This window comes from Nycticebus coucang, chromosome 4 (assembly GCF_027406575.1).
Source record: "Nycticebus coucang isolate mNycCou1 chromosome 4, mNycCou1.pri, whole genome shotgun sequence".
Classification (NCBI taxonomy): Eukaryota; Metazoa; Chordata; class Mammalia; order Primates; family Lorisidae; genus Nycticebus; species Nycticebus coucang.
Window position 1 is genome coordinate 139,544,447 of NC_069783.1, and position 21,774 is coordinate 139,566,220.

The 21,774-nt window shown below is 48.3% G+C and overlaps 1 protein-coding gene and 1 non-coding gene across 4 annotated transcripts; both read left to right on the forward strand.

Annotated features, from left to right (window-relative positions):
• Window positions 1–1,443: 1,443 nt before the first annotated feature.
• On the forward strand, window positions 1,444–20,152 carry PES1 (pescadillo ribosomal biogenesis factor 1). 3 transcript variants are annotated; one of them, XM_053590122.1, is made up of 15 exons: window positions 1,444–1,687; window positions 4,409–4,488; window positions 5,351–5,504; window positions 9,903–10,012; window positions 12,412–12,583; window positions 12,673–12,762; window positions 15,172–15,288; window positions 15,404–15,478; window positions 15,667–15,756; window positions 15,905–16,035; window positions 16,374–16,499; window positions 16,615–16,799; window positions 17,756–17,916; window positions 18,060–18,218; window positions 19,677–20,152. In XM_053590122.1, the coding sequence occupies exons 1-15, from the start codon at window positions 1,664–1,666 to the stop codon at window positions 19,758–19,760; spliced, it is 1,758 nt and encodes a 585-aa protein (XP_053446097.1). In that variant the 5' UTR covers window positions 1,444–1,663; the 3' UTR covers window positions 19,761–20,152. The 3 variants fall into 3 exon arrangements, with proteins under 3 accessions (XP_053446097.1, XP_053446096.1, XP_053446098.1); XM_053590121.1 differs by having other exon boundaries at window positions 1,446–1,687; window positions 18,057–18,218; XM_053590123.1 differs by lacking the exon at window positions 4,409–4,488 and having other exon boundaries at window positions 1,584–1,687; window positions 18,057–18,218.
• On the forward strand, window positions 7,499–7,599 carry LOC128585286 (small nucleolar RNA U13). The gene has a single exon (XR_008380003.1). It is a non-coding gene; the product is annotated as a small nucleolar RNA U13 (small nucleolar RNA).
• Window positions 20,153–21,774: the final 1,622 nt, after the last annotated feature.

Sequence of the window (21,774 nt, forward strand, 5' to 3'; positions counted from 1 at the left end):
CAAGAAAAAATGGTTCTAGACATATTCCCTCTTTTTTCTTTTTTGAGAAGGAGTCTCACTTTGTCACCCTCAGTAACGAGTCATAGCGTTATAGCTCACAGCAACCTCTAACTCTTGGGCACAAGTGATTCTTTTGCCTCAGCCTCCAAAGTAGCTGGGACTACAGGCACCCACACAACGCCTGCCTATTTTTAGAGATGGGGTCTCGATCTGGCTCAGGCTTGTCTGGAACTCCTGAGCTCAGGCAATCCACCTGCCTTGGCCTCCCAGAATGCTAGGATTACAGGCGTGAGCCACCATGCCCGGCCAACATATTCCCTCTTAAAAGAACTTTCTACTCAATGTCTAATCCGACATTTTCTCTTGAGGTCCTACCATGTGCTTGGCACCGTGCTAGATGCTTAAAAGACACGCTAAGCATTTTCAGACAATATTTTGATTGTAATTTTATTTATTTCACACAAAGAATCAGCCCCTATCCAAGGTCAACATTCATAAAATAAAAAAATTCCAAGGTTTAAAGACAGTGAAGGTGAATGGTTCTTGTTTGTGTTACCCTATGGTAGAAGGCAAGATCTTTCAAGATCTTTGCCAGTTCACCCTCCTGTACCCAGGTTTTCATTTCATTTTCAATTGTGGAATTGATGAATTATTTTATTTTAGCTTTTAAAACAGACAATAAAATTTACATTGTTCAATACAAGCATTTGACAGTTCTAAAGGTCTGTCTCTACCTCTAAGGGTGAGTTTTATGACCATGACGTTGGGCCAGTTCACATTTACAAGGGCCTCACATTTAAATTTTTGGAGCCATCTTCATTTAGAATTTGGAGGCCCAAAGGAAGAAAACATCAAAACCCCTTAAAATTCCAACTATTTCTCAGACCACACCAACCTAACGTGTGAATAGTTTTATAAATCCTATAACTATCCTTTAAGGAACACACTGTAAGATTTATCTGTACAAATGAAAAGTTCGAATGTGTCAAAGTGTACATTTAAAATATACGAGTTTTGTAACTCTGGTTTTTCATTATTCTTCTATCCACTACTAAACCTCAGAAAATGGAAGCGGTGAAAAAAAAGTCTGCTTTTGCTCTGTTTTATAGCCATAGAACGAATGAACCAGAGAAGCAGAAGGCGGGGCGGAACTGACCGAAACCTCCCCCAGAGCCCACGGTTGCAGCTTCTCAGCTGCCCCAGTCACTTTCCCACCAGGCTAAGCAACCGTTACCTTGACAACGTAATCCTGTCACACCCCGCGGAGGTTGGCCCCCCTCCCTGCATCCCAGAAACCACCGCGCTGTCTCTAAGACTTCCGCCCCTTTCCCTCCCAACATGCAACGGGGCTCAACAGTGCGCAGCAATCGTTATCAGGGTGATTACAGAAATGCCTGCATAGCCACGTAGTTTAAGCATTTAAACTGTGCGTAACATATTGGAATGTGGGAAAAGTCTAGAAAGAGTATTGTAAATGATTTTTTTCAGAGTTGTAAATCTGGTGCAGGAACGACCCGTCTTTCTCTGGATTTGTACAGGCACGTTATTAGGCAGCCCGCGCGAACAGGCGGCGTGGGGTCCTCAGGGCGCTTGGCAGGGCACACGCGAGAGGAAGTGGCGCTGTTTTTCGGTGCTCAGCTGGTAGGCTGCTAGGCGTGGAGCCATGGGAGGCCTTGAGAAGAAGAAGGTGAGTGGAAGCGACGCTGAGGGTTCGAGGAGGGGGGAGGTGAAGATGGCGGGCCTAGGATCAGCTCTTTCCCTGGCCTCGGGCCCTTGTGGAGACTGAAACGATGGGTTGAAGGCGACAGAAGACAGCCAGGAGGAGTCCGAGAAATGGGCAAGGATAGTAGCGTTCGTCCAGTGAAATTCGGGAAACAGTTTATTTTTTTATTTTTTTAGAGACAGAGTCTCACTTTGTCACCCTTGGCAGAGTGCCGTGGCGTCACAGCTCACAGCAACCTCCAACTCCTGGGTTTAGGCGATTCTCTTGCCTCAGCCTCCCAAGTAGGTGGGCCTACAGGTGCCCGCTACAACGCCGGGCTATTTTTTTGTTGCAGTTTGGCGGGGGCTGGATTTGAACCCACCACCCTTGGTATATGGGGCCGGCGCCCTACTCACTGAGCTACAGGCGCCGCCCGGAAACAGAGTTCTTTATGGAAAGACTATGATGAAGAGTTGCGCTTAATGGTTAATAACCTCATCTCCAGAGGCAGAACTGTGGGACAGATGTTTACTGGGAGGATGACAGACATTAGGTAGAATTTGGTATAGCATCATCACATTAGTTAGTGTTGTCTTGGAAGTTCTCTTCCAGGCATAACATTTCAGTCTAAATCTGAAAGATCAGAACATCTGATCTGTGAGTTCTGGGACATGGGAGTGCATAGCAAGCAAGCCTGGCAGGGGAAACTAAGTACCAAGTCCAGTAGACAGGATGCTTTTGCTGTGTGAAAGGAATTGGAAGGATATCAGGATAACTGGGATATAGTAAACCAAAGGAAGAATGGCATTGCATGGGGGTTGGGCGGGGACTGAATCATGCAAGCCCTGTAAGCTGGGGGGAAGAGCTTAGATTTTATCGTAAGTGCAGTACATGATCAGTTTTTCAGGAAGCTGTTCACGTTGGTGGAATGAAAAAAGACAGGGAAAGGGATGGGGATGTGAAGAAAAAGATGTTGTTGGCTTAAGTATTTCTCTCAGCTTCAAAATTTCTGTTGTCAATTTGTTTCTAACCCAGTACACTATTGAATATCAGCAAATCCTAGGCATTGGAACAACAAAGATATGAAATGGAAAATCATTCCTTTTGAGGTGCAGGTGCAAATATGTCAGCAGATTATTACAGGTTTTTAAAGTTGGGTTTCAGAGCCGTTTTGACATTTGGGTCAGATAAGTGTTTTGAGAAGGGTTGTCCTGTGCCTCCTAGGTTAAGCAACATCTCTGACTCTTGACCCACTGAACGCCAGGAGTACCAACAACCAAAAATGTCTACATACATTACTATACTCCTCCTGTGCATTCCCAGAGAGGAAAATGACCTTGTTTGGAACCGCTTATCCCCTTATTGTTTAAAAGGATAAGCATGGGGCGGCGCCTGTGGCTCAGTGAGTAGGGCGCCAGCCCCATGTGCCGAGGGTGGCGGGTTCAAACCCAGCCCCGGACAAACTGCAACCAAAAAATAGCCGGGCGTTGTGGCGGGCGCCTGTAGTCCCAGCTGCTCGGGAGGCTGAGGCAAGAGAATCACGTAAGCCCAAGAGTTAAGAGGTTGCTGTGAGCCGTGTGACGCCACGGCACTCTACCCGAGGGCGGTACAGTGAGACTCTGTCTCTACAAAAAAAAAAAAAAAAGGATAAGCATGATGATAGAGATATGTGTGCGATAGGGCAATGGAAAGCACTTCTAATGAAAACTCAACTAGTTGAGGCAATCTGAAACTCCAGGACTTAGCATGGGCTGGATCCCCAAAAGACAGTGAATGTCTGAAGGAAAGAATGAGTGAAATAGGTGTTTTGTGATTGCGAGGTTCATAATATCTCTCAGGAGGTGATAGGTTAGTCTCTTTACAGCTAGACCTCACCAAAGAGGCCCTTGCTCTATTATTCTGAAGGAAGATCTCATTTGGAAAGGACATGCTTGGTTAGCATTGTAGATTGTTTGGCATAGTGTACTCATAGTCTCTATCAGGGACATAGATAATGTGAGTGTGAGGCAGCCTTTTGCATCACAGGCATCCTTATGATTGTAGAAGACAACGTACTTCTTGGGGATAGGTAGAGACCAGGCCTTTTGTCTGTATTGCCCCCATAACATCTAGCTTAACTGCTTTGAAAGGTTGCTTAATTGTAGAGGATCTATTGTTGTCTGCTGGTGAATGACTATATGGCGAAGGAGAGAAGCTGTGTGGCTTAGAGCATGAGTGTTTGTTTTTTATTTCTAAGAGAGTATGTGTTTTCAACCAAGGTGATGTCACCACTAAGTGAACAAAATTGGCTCAGTGGGGTATCTTAGATAATACAATGGCTTGTGCTCCTCCCCCCAGAGGACTAAATTACATAGTAACTGTGGTTATTTCTTGTGGCTTACATGAAATGGGATTATGGGGATCAAATGAAATAATGTGTGGGAATCACTAATTGTAATGACCAGTACTTAGAGCTAGTGCGAAATGTGTTTGGCATAGCACCCTGACTAGAGGAACCATGTGTGTGTTCTTTATGCTGACAACTGTAAGTACAGTGCAGAAGAGCTCATTCAGGCAGGTCAGCTCCCTCCCTGTAGAGTTTCTCATCCTAGAAGCGTTTCTGCCACTTATCCAGTGTGATAGTTGCCTCTGGAGTTAGGAATGTGCAGAGTTTGATATTAGTCACTGTAGTCATTGCTAATAGAGAATTGTTTTTTCCTCTCCAAGTATGAACGAGGCTCTGCCACCAACTATATCACCCGAAATAAAGCCCGGAAGAAACTGCAGCTAAGCCTGGCTGATTTCAGGTGAGGTTGGACAGGAGTGGAATGCAGGAGGACTTCAGGGAGCCTGGGCAGTGAATTGCACAGTGAAAACTCAGCTGTATCCCTGTTTTACCTGGGTTGCCATACTCTGGTATTCCTCTTTCTTGCCTGCCCTTGCTTTAGTGAGCTGTGCTTTGCCAACTGTGGTCTAAAAGGAATCTGGAGGGGAACTGAGTCATGGGGATGGGTGAGCTGGGTTGTTCTGGGTCTGTGTCACCCTTCCCTCTTTTCTGGCAGATAAGATTCCTGACCCTACAGGTAAGAATTCTCATACTTTTAAGAGAAGTCAAATCCAGACTTTTTTTTTTTTGCAGTTTTGGCTGGTGCTGGGCTTGAATCTGCCACCCCTGGTATATGGGGCTGGCGCCCTACTCCTCGAGCCCCACAGGCACCACGAAATCCAGACTTCTTTATGGCCTGTGGGTCTTGACATTTGGCTGTCCCTGACCTGTTCAGGCTCACCTGGCTAATTTTTTGTTCTTCAGACATGCCCAGCTCTTTCCAACCTCATGACCCTGTGTCCATGTTTTTGGGATATTCTTCCTTCTACCTTTTATGAGGCTGGCATGTTAATTTCACAGCAAGGCTTTTCCTAATTCCCTGTAGCTAAAAGGGTTACCTGCCTGTCAGCCCCTGTCAGTGCCTCGTTTGTTTCCTTTCTGATTGTTGTGTCAGTCTGTATTTTTGTGTTTGTTGGGGTACTTGTGAGTGTTAGACTCTTGCAGTAGGATGTAAGCTCTCTAAGGACAAGGACCCTCTGTTCCCTATTTACTGTTGATTTCTTGCCCAGCATGTCCCGTGCTCTGTACCTTTACTGACATAACAAATGGCTTCTGTCTTCCAGGCGGCTGTGCATCTTGAAGGGCATTTATCCCCATGAGCCTAAACACAAGAAGAAGGTTAACAAGGGTTCCACCGCAGCCCGAACTTTTTACCTTATCAAAGACATCAAGTTTCTCCTCCATGAACCTATTGTCAACAAGTTCCGGGAATACAAGGTGAGACCTGGTCTCTAGGGTCTGATGGGTACCTGTCACAGCTCTGTGACCCACTCGTTGTGACCCTGGGCCGGTTGCTTATCTTCTTTGAGCAAGCCTGTACAGAAAGGGAGGTAATCCTGCTTCAGTTGGGTATTGTGAGGATTGTCTGAGATTATATGCAGCTATACTTCGCTTTATTGCACTTTACTGTGCTTTGCAGATAATGTTTTTTACAGATTGAAGGTTATGGCAGACGTTGAGCAGGTCTTTCAAAGACCTTTTCCAATAGCATGTGCTTGCTTCAGGTTTCTGTGTCACATTGGTAATTCTCCCAATATGTCACATTTTTTCATTATTTTATCTGTTATGGTGATTGATCTGTGATTGGGGGTCTTTGATGTTGCTATTGTAATTGTTTTAGGGTACGACATACACCCATATAAGACAATGAACTTAATCGATAAGCATTGTGTGTATCTTGACTGCTCCATTGACCTGTCTTTCCTTTCTCCTTGGGCCTATTTCCTGCGACAAATCATATTTAAAGTAGGTCCGTTAATAACCCTACAATGGCCTCTAAGTGTTTAAGTGAAAGACAGAGTTGCACATCTCTCTAAGTCAAAAGATAAGAAAAGATTAAGCTTAGAGGGGAAGGCATGCTGAAAGCCAAGATAGGTTGAAAGCTGGGCCTCTTGGGCCACAGAGTTAGCCAAGTTGTGAATGCAAAGGTAAAGTTCTTGAATAAAATTAAAAGTGCTACTCCAATGAACACAAATGATAGAAAAAGGAAAACAGTCAGTTAGCCAGCTCTAGCTAAGGTAATTGATAATAGCGGTTATACTAAACAATAGATTGTCAGTGTAGACAAACAGCCTTCTGTTGGAAGAAAATGCCATCCAGGACTTTCCTTTGCTAGAGAGGAGAAGTCAGTACCTGGTTTCAAAACTTCAGAAGATAGGCTGACGATTATACAGCTAGTGACTTAAAGTTTAAGCCACTGGCCATTTACCATTTTGAAAAACCTAAGGACTTTAAGAATTATGCTAAAACTACTCTGCCTGTGTTTTACAAATAGAACAACAAAGCCTGAATGGCAGCACATCTGTTTACAGTATGATTTACTGGCTATGTTAAGCCCTCTGTTGAGATCTGCTGCTCAGCAAAAAAGATTCCTTTCAAAATATTACTGCCCATTGACAGTGTACCTGGTCACCCAAGAGCTCTGATAGAGAAGTACAAGAAGATTAATGCTGTTTTCCTGCCCGCTGACCCTGTATCTGTTCTGCAGCTCATAGATAAAGGAGTCATTTTGACTTTTAAGTCTTATTTAAGAAACACATTTTGTGGCTGGGCATGGTGGTTCACGCCTATAATCCTAAGACTCTGAGAGGCCAAGACAGGCAGATTGCTTGAGCTCAGCAGTTCAAGACCAGCCTGAGCAAGAACGAGACTCCATCTCTACTAAAAAGACAATGCCTGGTTAGTTTTTACTTGCCAGGCATTGTGGTGGGTACCTGTAGTCCCAGCTACTTGGGTGGCTGAGACAAGAGGATCACTTAAGCCCAAGAGTTTGAGTTTGTTGTGACCTGTGACAACACCAAGGCGCTCAACCCAGGGTGACAGAGTGAGCCTTTGTCTCAAAAAAAAATTATATATATATATTTTTTGTAAGGCTATAGCTGCCATAGTTATTTCTCTTATAGATCTGGGCAAAGTAAATTGAAAACCTTCTGGAAAAGATTCACTATTGTAGATGTCATTAAGGACATTCACGATTCATGGGAGGAGGTCAAAATGTCACCATTAACAGAGTTTGGAAGAAGTTGATTACAACCATCATAGATTACTTTGAGAGAAGTTCATAACTTCAGTGGAGGAAATAACTGCAGATGTGGTGGAATTAGCAAGAGAACTAGAATTAGAACAGAATTAGAAGCGAGTCTGACGATGTGACCACATTACTGCAATCTCGTGATAAAACTTGAATGGTTAGGGTAAACAAAGTAGTTTCGATCCTTTTGTAGTTCATAAACATGATGATTGGGTTTTCATGTGCATGCGTGAGATGTGCCGCCCACAAATCTTGTTACCCCAGCCAATTACCGGTCTGACATCAAGAAAAAAAAAGAAAGTAATTTCTTGAGGTGGATTCTCCTCCTGTGAAAATGATATGAACATTGTTGAAATGACAAGAAATTTAGAATATTACATAAGCTTAGGTGATGAAGCAGTGGAAGGGTTTGAGAGGATGGACTCTAATTTTTTTTATTTTTTTATTTTTTTTATTTTTTTATTGTTGGGGATTCATTGAGGGTACAATAAGCCAGTTACACTGATGATGGACTCTAATTTTGAAAGAAGTTCTACTGGGGATAAAATGCCATCAAACAGCATTGCATGTATAGAGCAATCTTTCATGAAAGGAGTCAGTGTATGTGACCTACTTCATTTTTGCCTTATTATCGGAAATTGCCACAGCTGTCCCAATCTTTAGCAACCACCACCCTGATCAGTCAGGGGCCATTAACATAAAGGCAAAACCTTCCTACCAGCAAAAAAGATTGCAACTCATGGAAGGCTCAGATGATTAGCATTTTAGCAATTAAAAAATACAAAAAAAATTTTTTTTCCATTTTTCACACAGAGCATTTTTTTTTCTTTTTGAGACAGAGTCTCATTATGTCGCCCTCGACATAATGTAGAGTGCCGTGGTGTCATACCTCGCAGCAACTCAAACTCTTGGGCTTAAGTGATTATCTTGCCTCAGCCTTCCAAGTAGCTGGGACTATAGCTGTCCACCACAACACCCGACTATTTTTTTTGTTGTAGTTGTCACTGTTGTTTTTGCAGGCTTGGGGTAGGTTCGAACCCACCAGCCTACGTGTATGCGGCTGGTCCCCTAACCACTGAGCTTGGGTGCTGAGCCTTTTTTTTTTTTTTAAAGAGATAGCATCTTGTTCTGTCACGCAGGCTGGGGCACATTGGCATCATCATAGCACATTGCAGCACCAAACTCCTAGGGTCAAGTGGTCCTCCTGCCTAGAGTAGCTGACACTATAGAAGTGTGCCACCATGCCTCGTTAAGTTTTCTTTCATTTTGTGGAGATGGGGTCTCACTGTGTTGCCCAGGCTGATCTGGAACTCCTGGCCTCAAGGAATCCTCTCACTTTGGCCTCCTACAGTGCTGGGATTACAGGTGTGAGCTACTGCAGACATAATGCTATTGCTCACTTAATAGACCACAGTATAGTCTACATGTACTTTTTATATGTACTAGGACACTAAAACATTCATAACTCTGTGATACTAATTTTATTGCAGCAGTCTAGAACCACAACCACAGTATTTCTGATGTATGCCTGTGTATGGAAAATGATTAGTGCTTTATCTGTTAAACTTTTCCCTGGTTCTTTGTGAAAGATTAATTTTTTTTTGCCCCTGAAGCAAAGATGGTGTTTTTGGGGGCCTTTCTTGTATGTTCTCTGCCCAAAGAAATAGCTCCTGTTTTGATTCTTGCTGAGATTGCTTCCAGGAGACCGAGGCTTTTATTCCAGTATTAGAAATCATTAAATACACCAATACCACAGAGAAAGCAGAAACCTTTTTTTACCAAATGCAAGTAATTGAAAGTAGATGGCTGTCACTGAAACCTTTGGGAGGAGGGCCCTGCTGCACCCCCTGGCCTGCAGAAATGGGGCGCCACCTGGTGGCTCAAAGGGGGCTGGGCAGCAGCTGCTATTGCTGCTGTTGCCCTTGTTGCCCAAGCCCATTGAGGTGGGCAGCTGAACTTTTTATAATGCTGGGTTTTGCAACTACATCAACTCTCTCTCTGTATTGGAAGTTGGCCAGTAATAGGAGTTGCTGTCCCAGAGCTGCTGTCCCTAATCCCAGCAGAGGCAGCCTTTGAGCCTCTGAGGAGTATGGAGACTGGACCTGAACAGAAGTGCTTGGAGGGAAGAAGTCAGTTGGTTTGGAGGACCTGACCCTAGAACCCATGCGTATTTTGGGTGACTCAGTGCCTCATGTGGACCCACAGCTTGTTTCATGCTGATGCAGTCTGGTGTTAGAAATGAAAACTAGTCCTTCCCACCCTGATCTGCCTCAGTGGCAGGTCACTTGGCCTCTCTTCTTGGTTGGAAATGGGGCTGCTGTGCTGTGCCTTTCATGTAAATGTGTGGAGTACGTACATCTGAGCACTGTCAGAGGGGTGCCCTCATCCAGCTCTGCTGGCTGAGGTAGGTCAGTATTGGTGCTCTTTGGATTTGGGTGTTTTGCAAATCCTGACCTGAGAGGGCTGGTAGTACAGGCAGATAACTGTGGCCAGCTATAGGGGGGATTGAGAGTCCTCCCACCCACCCCTTCATGGAAGAGGGATGTCCAGAAGCCCTTGGCCCTAGCATCAGTGGTCTTTTCTAGGTGTTTGTTCGGAAGCTCCGGAAGGCCTATGGGAAGAGTGAGTGGAACACTGTGGAGCGTCTGAAGGACAATAAGCCCAACTATAAACTTGACCACATCATCAAGGAGCGGTGAGTCAGCCCTCACAATACCGCTTTCTCAGCCTGGGCAACATAATGAGAGCCCGTCTCTAAAAAAATTTTTTTTTAATTAGTTAGGTGTTGTAGAGTGTGCCTGTAGTCCTAGTTAGTCAGGAAGCTGAGGCAGGAGGGTCGCTTGAGTCCAGTTCTAGGCTGCAATGAGCTATAATCATGCCACTGTACTCCAGTGTGAGTACCATAGTGAGACCCTGTAACTTAAGAAAACAGAGCACTACTTTCTGTTCATTCACTGCCAGGCCCTGTCCTAGCACTGCGGATTCAGTCGGGGATAAGACCAAGACCCTGCTCAAAGAGCTTGCATCCTTTTGGAGGAGGCAGAACAGAAACCAAACTATAATGAGGGCAAGTTGCGGAGAGTGCTATCAGGGATATAAAAGTATGAAGGGAAGTGGAGGAGGACTGTTAGTTAAAGGCTTGTTATAGGAGTTCTCTGAGTGGAGATATTTGAGTCAGCTGAAGGAAGCATATTCCTAGTAGAAGCAAGAGTAGATGCATAGGACCTAGAGTGGGAGAGAGCCAGGATTATGGGGCTGCACATATAGGGTATATGGCGAGACCCGGGAAACACGGTAGACACCTTTGGTCTGAACCAGTCTACCCTTCTCAGAAGCCCCTCTCATTCATTAGCTAAACCAGTGATTCTTCACCAGCAATGATTTTTGCTACTCCAGGGGACATTTGGCAGTGTCTGGAGACACATGTTTCTCACCACTTGGATGGTTGTGCACAGGAGGAAAGCAAGTACTTGGCCCCCTACACCAGCTGGTGGTTCATTCCATATCACTTCCTGCCCCTTGAAGAAAGAAAAGCAGGTGGCCCAGAAATGGCCAATATTATTTTTGTATAAAGCCTAGGTACTTGTCTGCTGGGTGGTATCTTAGGAAACCCATGAGGCACCAGAGGGGCCTGATAGAGGTTCTTGCTACTGCACCACAAAAGCAGACACCTCCCTACTGCCTTATGAGAGATAACCTGCAGGCCTCACTTCCATCTTGGCCTGGGTTTAAAGACCTGGAAGACATATGACTCGGTGCAGTAAGTGATACCATTAGGGGCTAAAAGGACCTTGGGTGATGTCTGTCTCATAACTTGCAGAATCTTTTTAATTTTTTTTGCCTAGATAGGATTTTGCTCTGTTGCCCTAGGCTAGAGTGCAGTGGCAAAATCACAACTCACTGCAACCTTGGATCCCTGGGCTCAAATAATCCTTGTCCTTCAGCCTCTTGAGTAGGTAGGACTACACATGTGCAATACCATGCCCAGCTATTTTTTTTCTTTTTCTTTTTGTAGAGACAAAGTCTTGCTATGTAACCCAGCTATTCTCAAACTCCTGGGTCAAGTGAACATCCTGCCTCACCCTCCCATGGGATTATAGGCATGAGCCACTGTTCCTGGCCCAGAGTCCTTTTAGAAATAATAGAACCGTTTCTTAAAAGGAAGCTTCCTAGAAGGCAGTTTGGATGCTAGAGGCTCTGGCTACAGATACGGCTGTGGGAGGGAGGGAGGCCTGAAGCCCTGTCTTCTTGGTCCCAAGGTACTTTTTCTAAGAAGCTATAAGAGCCCAGTTTTAAACCAGCAGTGTAGTCTAACAATGTCATTTCCCAGATGAAACTGGGGCTGGGTGAGTCCAAGTGAGCCACCCTGGGTCACAGCTCAGAATGGGACTGGAATCCAGGTGTCATTGCTTTTGGTGTAGTGTTTTCTCCATGCCCCACACCTCTGTCCTTTTGCAAGGGCAGCCACAGTAGGGGATCCTGCCTGGGGGCTCATTCTCATCAGCTTCCTGGTTACCACCAGATTCCTGGAAGCATGTATTTGGCTCTGGCTTTTCCTGACCCAGGACCCATTTCTCTAGGTGTCATTGGTTTTGCCAACTAGGCAGGTGTCTGGGTGATGAGACACAGCATAACCCCTGTGGTGACCTGTGGCTAGGGCCAGATATAAGTGCTCTGAGGGTAGGCAGCCCCACCTGCCTCCCTGGCCTGCTGGGGCAGCTCTGTGTTTTTCTGTTTTCTATCTTGGACCTTCTAGTAGATTTTCTTTGAACTAAAGTTTCCACCTCAAAATGAATCAGAGAGCCACCGACTTCATCTACTCTTGTTCACCACAAAATACTGAAGTGGGTTGAGGCTGGGTCTTTGGTAAGCAGTGAGTGTCTTGAGGGCTCCTCTCAGGATTTCTCTGGTTCTATTAGTGGGTTCCTCCCAGGGCTGCAGCCAGCTGTGGGGATGCTGCTACTGCCAGGTCAGGGGGAGGCAATGGTAAAGCCTGGCTTAGGGAATGGGCTTCTGGGGCCTGGCAGGGTCAGGACATGCTTTGGAGGAGCCCAGGCTATACTAATCTTGAGCACTCCCCTCTTGGCCGTGCAGGTACCCCACGTTCATCGACGCTCTGCGGGACCTGGATGACGCCCTCTCCATGTGCTTCCTCTTTTCCACCTTCCCTCGGACTGGCAAGTGCCACGTGCAGACCATTCAACTGTGCCGCCGACTCACTGTGGAGTTCATGCACTATGTCATTGCCGCCTGTGCCCTGCGCAAGGTGAGCCTGGGACCACCTGGTGGTCGGCCTGCTGCTGCCATGCTGCCCTTTGGGCTTCACCATGCTCTACCCCTGTACCCCCTGCCCAGGTCTTCCTGTCCATCAAAGGCATTTACTACCAGGCTGAAGTGCTGGGACAGCCTATTGTGTGGATCACACCCTACGCCTTCTCCCATGATGTGAGTGTGACTGTGGGGAGGGATGCGAGCTGGCTCCTAGACATGGGGACATGGAGAAGAGAGGGGAATTTTCTATCCTTTGGAGTCCAACTACGTTCTTGATTATTGGCAAGGGGTGGGATGGGATGTGGGGAATGTGCTATATGTCATCAAAGTTAGGAGCAAGCGCCCTAAGCCAGCACAGTTATAGCATCTTCCATTTGCCTGACCTTGGACATGTTTCTTTCACCTCTCTGTGCGTCAGTCAGTGGTGTCTGAGCCTTTTAATGATGATATAAGGACAAAATTTTAACACTGCCTGGTGCTTGGCCCTACAGGGTGCTGAATGAATAATAAGAGTAGCTGCTATGGGCCTTGCCCTGGCTGCTCACCCAGCACCATGCAGTGCCACTGCAGGGACAGTGGCAGAACCAGGCCCTACCCACAGCTTCACTGGGCTCTTCACCCCTTCTTGGCCCCCGGCAGCTGCCTGACTTTGGCCCAGCTGCCTTTTTCCCTCCTCTGCTTCCTCCTCCCTGCCATGTCTGCCCCAGGCTGGTGCTAGGGAGAGTAAACACAAAGATGTGCTTAGCATGTGGCGCTACTTTCATTGCTCTTTTAAATCTTGGGATTTATTGGTAGGGATCCACTGAAAAATCCTGATTTTGCTTGTATACTGTGATACCATTAGCTCCTGGTCCACCAGAGGTCTCTGTCAGTCTCCCTGCCTGCCTCTATGGGTTTGCATTTGGCCCAACTTCCTGCTTGTTCCCTGAGTAGGAACTGATGCCTTCAGCAGAGCAGATGCTTCCAGCCTAGCTGAACAGTGGCATTGCTACCTAGATTATTGGGTGCTCCATGGTGAGCCGAGTTCTCCCAAGGTGCCACCTGGACTGCGTGGCTGTTTGGTGGTGAGACTGTGGCCTGTTTGTGCTTAGCCCTCAGCTGTCCCTGCTCCCACTCACTGGGGCGGGCCTATGGCTCTTTCCTCTTTCCATCTCCTCCTCCTTCCTTCCTGCCTTCTTCTCTGGCCCTCTCTGTCCTTCCTTTTCTCTGATGTCCCACCCCCACGCTGCTCAGACTGGTCTTTGTATGTGCTTCTGGGTAGTGAATAGGGCCCTGTGGAGGGCCGGCCTCCATACAGCTGGCCCTGGGGGAGGTGAAGGGGCCATCCATTCCTCCTTCCTCTCTGGCCAATTTGCTGCCACTGGTTCCTCTCATTGGAGGATAGGGATGGAGTACTAGGTCATAGCAGGGACCTTGGCGTGACCCTTTTTTGAGCAGCCAAGTGTTGGGCTCACAGCAGTGGGACCCAGGCCAGTAATGGGGGCAAGGGTGCTCTGCTTAGTGCTGTGCTATGGGAAGTGGATTGGTGCCCACATGTGCCCCCCAGGCCCATCAGAGGCCCTGGCAGATTCTCATGGAAGGATGGGGATGTGTGCAGGGACAGACAAAGCACCTCTTGGTTCCTAACCCCTCCATAGCACAGAGCATTGCCTGGCAGGAGAATAAAGAAGCAGCTCCGAGTCCCTCCTGGTGATTTTTACTACCAATGTTGCCATTGCTTAGAACACTCTAGCTAGGTTGGTCTTTCTGATTTTAGAGGGCAGTGTCACTCAAGTAACTAGGTACTTCTGTCTGCGTCTCAGATCTTTGCCCTGTTTTGCTTTATGAAACTCCTCAAGGGCAGATGTCTCCTTCTTGCTGAGTTGGCAACTTGGGAGGGTGGCTTTTATGTTTTTACCCTAAGCAAGTAATTTCTGTGCCTACCATTTCCTAGGAGCTCCCTGGGGCTGAACCAGGCCAGCTGCCTATGCCTATCCTGGGCTCTTGGGTTGTGCTTCTACCTAGCTTGGGTCTGAGGAGGAGTTGCTGAATTCTGAGTACCTGTCTCAAGGCCCTTGCTAGGATGTGGATGGGCTGAGTCCCGTCTGCCCACTATCTCCAGTTGGGCCCCCAAGGCACCTTAGTCACCCAAGGTTTTATTGGCTCCTCCTCTGGGTTGGTGCTAGGCTCTAGGAGGGCTGTGCTTCTGCACTCACAGGCTAGCCCTAGAGCAAACATTAATCAAAGATTGTGGGATGGGGGTGGAGAAGGTATGCCCTCTGACTAGGTTGAAGAAAGCAGTTTTCCCAAGGAGAAGTCTGAGGTAGACTTGAGGAATGAGGGAGAGAGCAGGCACAGGGGAGGGGAGGCCACTGAACTTTTTGCTAGACTCCCCCTTTATGTCATGGGAGTCTGGTCTCACGACCTCTACGTAGAGCCTCACGCCTCACTTGTCCAGAATGCCCCTGGGTGGGGACATTCTATGTTGCCTTTTACCTAGAGTAGCATTCCAAGGGCAGGGCTGTTCTCAAGGGGCTTGGGGTCCTCAGGTAGGTCAGATATCCCCCTCCAATGTGGATTGCCCATTCCTCGTATATCCCCCAGCACCCAACAGATGTGGACTACAGGGTCATGGCCACCTTCACTGAGTTCTACACTACCTTGCTGGGCTTTGTCAACTTCCGCCTCTACCAGTCACTCAACCTCCACTACCCACCCAAGGTAAGACCCAGCCCAGTACCTTCTGCCTGAGTGCTGCAGGGGTCACAGCCTTCCCCACGTGGAGGTAAAGGGCTATAGGTGTTTTCATCCCTCTGATTTTCTCCTTGCCTCCCAGCTTGAGGGTCAGGTTGAAGCAAAGGTGAAGGACAGTGAGGGTACCTATGCACTGGACTCCGAAAGCTCTATGGAGGTAAGAGAGGCTTTTCTCCAGGGGGTGGTCCCTGTCCCCAATACCTGTGGGTGTCTGGTCCTGAGTGGGGGGTCTCAGGGCTTACTCTTAGAACCCAAACTGCCATCCTAGTTGCCCCTTCTCCACCCTGGCCACACACCAGACAAGGTCCCCTACCTACCAACAGCTGCTCTGCTTCTGTCCTGTAGAAACTGGCGGCCCTCAGTGCCAGCCTGGCTCGCGTGGTGGTGCCTGCTATTGAGGAGGAGACCGAGGTGGATGAATTTCCTGCTGATGAGGTGAGCGTTGTGCTGCCTTCTGGAAGGAGGTTGGAGGAGAACTGGGAGCTGGTATCTAGAAGACCTAGGATCTAGGAGGAGCTGGGGAGGGTCCTGTCCAGCCTTGCCCCTCTGTTGGTGTTTCAAGGCCTGGTCCCTTTCTCAACAGGAGATGGCTGCGCGGGAAGAGGACCACAGGAAGGAACTGGAGGCACAGGAAAAGCACAAGAAGCTCTTTGAGGGCCTGAAGTTCTTCCTGAATCGTGAGGTGCCCCGTGAAGCCCTGGCCTTCATCATCAGGTAAGGAAGCTGGAGGGCCAGCTGACAGCACTGGCTCTGCCATGCTCTGGTCTGGGTCCTGCCCTTTATGCTTATAGGTAATATTGGGATGACATCACGTTCCACTTTTTGCAAAACAGTGTATGGAAATTGCTGGGCATCAAGCATGTGGGAAGCACTCCGCAGAAGGCAGAGGTGCCATCACTTTATCATCAGCTCAGGGCAGAAGGATGGGCAGGGGGTGTAAGGACTCCATTGAGCACAGACGGGAGAATTATGGGTTGAGGAGGGGGCACCTGTGTCCTAGGAGGGTGAGTTTGTGGGCTGGGCACTGTGTGGGCTTTCTTTCCGCCTATTAGGAGTTTTGGGGGGGACGTATCCTGGGACAAGTCTGTGTGCATTGGAGCCACCTATGACATCACAGACTCCTGCATCACCCACCAGATTGTTGACCGGCCTGGACAGCAGACCTCCGTCATTGGCAGGTGGGCCCCTAACACCCTTGTCTGGATCTCTGGGTATAGAGGTCTGTCTTGGAGGGATGTAGTGGGACCTTGAGTTGCCCTTTGTGATCTGTCTTTGCCCACTACTTTGTACCAGGTACTATGTGCAGCCTCAGTGGGTGTTTGACTCTGTGAACGCCCGGCTCCTCCTCCCTGTGTCAGAGTACTTCCCTGGTGTGAAGTTGCCTCCACACCTTTCACCCTTCGTGTCTGAGAAGGAAGGAGATTACATCCCACCTGAGAAGCTGAAGCTGCTGGCTCTACAGCGGGGAGAGGACCCAGGTGAGTGGGCAGTGGCCAGGCAGTGAATTGTACGGGCCCTACCGGGCTGGCCTTGGCCTCTGGGCCTGAGCTAGCTGTTTCCCTTGGCTGCAAAGATGGCAGGCTCTGGTGAGTAGGGCAGCAAGAGCAAACAGGAAAAGCTTCGGAGAAGCTTTTTATATGCTACAGTCAGGTGTTATTTGACATTCGGAGTAACAGAGCAGAAGAATAGTTGTGATCAGTATTTACACAGGTGTCAGAACTCAGGAGTAGGTCTTGGAGTTTCCTTGGATGGCACCTGAAGCTGTGGGGAGGTGCCAGAAGGGGCCACAGTTGGAATAGCCCTGAACTGCCTTTGAAATGTCCCCATGGGGGCGGCACCTGTGGCTCAGTGAGTAGGGCGCCGGCCCCATATACCGAGGGTGGCGGGTTCTAACCCAGCCCCGGCCAAACTGCAACAAAAAAATAGCCAGGCGTTGTGGCGGGCGCCTGTAGTCCCAGCTGCTTGGGAAGCTGAGGCAAGAGAATCGCATAAGCCCAAGACTTAGAGGTTGCTGTGAGCCGTGTGTGACGCCACGGCACTGTACCCGAGGGCGGTACAGTGAGACTCTGTCTCTACAAAAAAAAAAAAAAAAAAAAAAAAAGAAATGTCCCCATGGCTGAAGATAGCAGGGTCAAAGGGGATGGTGCCAGGGCTTATTCTCATCCTGCCAGGGAAAAGCAGGCTCTCGGGGCATTCAGAAGGTATTGGCTTGTTCTGGTCAACATAATAAGATGCCATCTCTACAGAAATTTAATAAATTAGCCAAGTGTGGTAGCACCCACCTGTAGTCCTACCTCTGAGGCAGGAGGATCACTTGACCCTGTGAGTTTGAGGTTACAGAGTTATGAATATACTATATTCGTATATTCCAGCCTGGTTGACAGAATGAGACCCTGTGTCTTAAAAAAAAAAAGTTATTATTGGCCGTCTATAGGAAACTTGAATGAGTCTGAAAAGGAAGAGGAGGAAGACAATGAAGGTGATGGCAATGAAGGGGGAGAAAATGAAGAAGAGGAGGAAGATGTGGAGACTAGTTCAGAAAAGGAAGAAGAAGCCCGACTGACAGCTCTGGAGGAGCAGAGAATGGAGGGAAAGGTATGGGGTGCTGGATTGGGGGTGCAGCCTGGGGAGGATCCCTGCTGGCTGCTTGGGGTCTGCCCTGGCCTAGAAAGGCAGGAGCCAGGGGACTGGTGGGGGAGGGCCATCTGCCCCAAGTACCCAGCTTATGTCTCCAGAAGCCCCGGGTGATGGAAGGCACCATGAAGCTGGAGAACAGGGAACGGCTGGCTCAGGAGGAAGAGAGTGAGGCCAAACGCCTGGCCATCATGATGATGAAGAAGCGAGAGAAGTACCTGTACAACAAGATCATGTTTGGCAAGAGGCGCAAAATCCGCGAGGTGAGTCCTGTCCCACCTACCAGAGACCTCAGGGCCATCGGATGTGGCTACCGAGGGGCGAACTTAGCCCACTAGCTCTCCTCTGGGCAGACTCTGTGTCTTCTAGTGTTTTCCTGAGGTTATCTGCGTGGCTCTGCCCACCCAGGCCTGTGTAGGCATCTTGATACCAAGAGCTCTGGCCCTGGCTTTTGTGGGGGCTTCAGTCTCTTTCCTGCATCTGGGTGTTCCTAAGACTGCTGGGGTCTGGGAACAGAGCTGCCTGGCAGATTCAGGGACTGAGGGAAGCTTTTGTTAAACTTCTCTCTTTGGTGTTGCGCTGTGGCTCAAAGGAGTAGGGTGCTGGCCCCATATGCTGGAGGTGGTGGGTTCAAACTCAGGCCCGGCCAAAAACTGCAAAAAAACTTCTCACTTTGTTTTTTTCTTGTTCCCAAAGCCACTCTAGCTTGTTTAAAGAAAAAAAAAATTGCTGTGCGCAGTGGCTCACACCTGTAGTCAGTCCCAACTACTCAGGAGGCTGAGGCAGGAGGATTGCTTGAGCCCTTAGGTTCAAGGCTATAGTGAGCTATGGTCACATCACTGCACTCCAACCTAGGCACCAGAGTGAGACCCTGTCTCAAATACGTAACAGACATCTAAATAAACAGACAAATTCATGCACACCAGAACTCTGTAATGGGTAGTGCAGAAGTGGCTCACGGTCCTGCTGTCAGAGTGGAGTGATCTGTAGTACCAGACCCCAGGCTTCTCTTTTGTGTGTTATAACATATTGTTTCAAAGTGTGATTGTTTTAACCATAATATGGACTTCTTCTTTTCATGGTGGTGTACGATGTGCGGCCCAAAAGACAAGGGTGGGACATATTTTCTCACCCTGAAAAAGTGGGTCAAGTAGATTTTTCCCTGTGAGAGGTTGTCCATGACCTTTTTTTTTTTTTGGAATTTGACTATATTTATTTATTTTTATTTTCACATATACATGTGTTCATTAAGCTTCCACTTTTTGCCTTCACAGAATTAAAAAGGCTTAAAATTTAACAACAATAACAATGTTTAAGGTAGGGACTAGAAACATAAACCGCACAAAGAACAAAGACAAATACATTCAGAAAAGAAATCAGATGATTGCTGTAACGAAGTATTAAGCAATAATAATAATAGTAATGCAAAGAAAGTAACATTCACATTGTCAAATAAATGTCTATTATAGAATGCTTTGACTCTGAGGTTCAGTGTGGAGTCATCAATTAACTACTTTTTCCCCCCCAAAGCATCAAAGAACAGACAACTAATATTTATAAATAAAGATAAAAGATAATTTCAAAAAATAGATCATGGCAAATCTTATAGACAATAGAAAAAGAAGAAATACTTTTTGGAAGCTCGAGAAGAAGGAAGGAATCTCCTTCCCTTGCCCTTGCTCATACACACCCCACCCTGATTTCTCCTTTCTTCCTCACAGGCCAACAAGCTGGCAGAGAAGCGGAAAGCCCATGATGAGGCCTTGAGGTCTGAGAAGAAGGCCAAGAAGGCAAAGGTGGTGTGAGCACTGGTGGCTGCTCACTGGGCTGAGACCAGTTCCTGGCAGTTGGACGTGAAAAAGGCAGGCCAGAGGACCTGAACTTGGTGACAGACCAGAGTCACCTCTGCTCTTTTTCCTTTTTGCCATGGCCCCTTCATGTTCTCTGGTTGAATTAGTGGGCAGTTCTGGCCTCCCTTGGATGGTGGCTGGGCAGAGAAGAAGCCTGTACCCAGCCTGGTTCTGTGCTCCCAGTACAGTGGGGTACAGGGACTTGACCAGCCCCTCACCTGCCACCCTACCCTCATTCACCTTGGCTTTCCACAGCCCTCCACCCCCTACGGTTGAACTCATGCTTCTCAGGGTGCTGCGATGGGGGTATTTGTTATTAAATGGCTGAACTTTTGTAGTCAGTAAGATTCTGTGTGTATGAAGCTTCCTAAGGTTGGAGAAGGGCCAGATACCTAGTGCTCTGGGTATTTACTGGTGGACCCGGGCTTGAGCTCTGCAGCTGGTCAGACCTTGGTTCACATTATAGCCTGGGTATTTTCCCTCTGTGGACTTGCTTCCTCCTTTGTAAGTTATTGGTAGACATTCTGGAGTCTTTTCAAAGGGATGTGTTGAGGGTTCAGTGATAACCTTTATAGACTCAGTAGTGTTAGGTATATAGTAAGCACTTAGTAAACACCAACTGATTTTCACTACTTCCTGGAGTTAGCTGAGAAGGGAAAAGCCAGAGCCTGAAGGGTATGTGGGGTCATGGACAGACCTGCTGAATAACGCCTGGGGTGGGCATTGCCCCAGCAGCCCAATCTGTACCCCTTGTAGGACTTCCTTACAGCTGCCCACCTGACACTGGCAGTACCCTGGCTGAGGTCCAGGGGTATAGATATGCCTGTGCCTGGGACTGTGCATCACAGCAGAGCAGGCCAGAACCTGAGGCTCTGGGTTCTCACTTTGAGCCCCTCCCAAGACAGCCTCCTCAGGGTACCCTTGTCCAGAGCTGGGGCCAGGCTGAGGAAGTACGGGTTTGGAACTGTCTCCTCCTCCAAATTGAGGGACCTGGGCCTGGTTGCCTGTTTCTCACTATTAAGCTGGTGGTGTAGGCAGAGGATGTTTTATAGGGAGCAGTGGCTGTAGACCCATCCTGTGCAGGCGGGAAGGCAAAAGGTTGGGCAGCCTTTGGCCTGGGGAGTAGAGAACCCTTGGGCACCTGTCTCAGCTGGGCCTTGTGGTAGGTGGGAGGAGAGGGCTAGGTGCCATGTCAACTTGGGCATGCCCATGGTGGTGGGATGGGGTTTGCCTCTAGAGCAGGGACAGAGAGTAAGCACTTCTGGAGTCAGAGCCTGCAACCCAGGGGACAGCTTAGGCCTGCCTGGGTGCTTGTACATCCCAAGACCACATGGCTGGAGAGCAGGCCCATCAGCTATGGAAAAATCTCTGGCAGCCTTGCTGATACAGAATTTTCCCCATTCCAGAGTTGCCCAGTAATGGCGGGGGCAGTGGGGCTCTGATGTGGCCCATGTCCCACTGGGTGGCCAACTGGTTTTGTACTGCCCACAACTAGAGCTGAGAATTCCTAGCTTAGGGTATGCATTGTCAACCATCCTTGGTCCTGCTTCTCTAGGGTGGAGGAGGAAAGCCTGGGCCTGGAAAGTTGTATGGTGCACCTGCTTTGGTGGCTTAGGTCAGCCCTGATGGGCATGCTAGAGCAGTGAGGTCAGCTGAGACCACCAGCGGCAGGACAAGGTGGAGCTAGGTCTCTTTCCTGAGCTCCCTTCAGGGATCCTGGCATTGTCCTGCACTCCTCTGAGTGCCAAAAATGTGCTGTCCAGAGTCTGCACTGAGGAGCAGGAGGTCATACCTTCTACTGGGTCCTGAGGGCCCCAGAGCCCCGGCTCCACTCCCCTACCAAGCCCCAGGCATCCTTGAGTTTCCTCCGGGGCTGGGGGCTCTGCTGAGCCAAAGGGCTGGCGGCGGGACAATGGCCCTGTTGGCGCGTCGGAGACAAACGAGCCTTGTTGGGCCGGCGGCGGGGGCG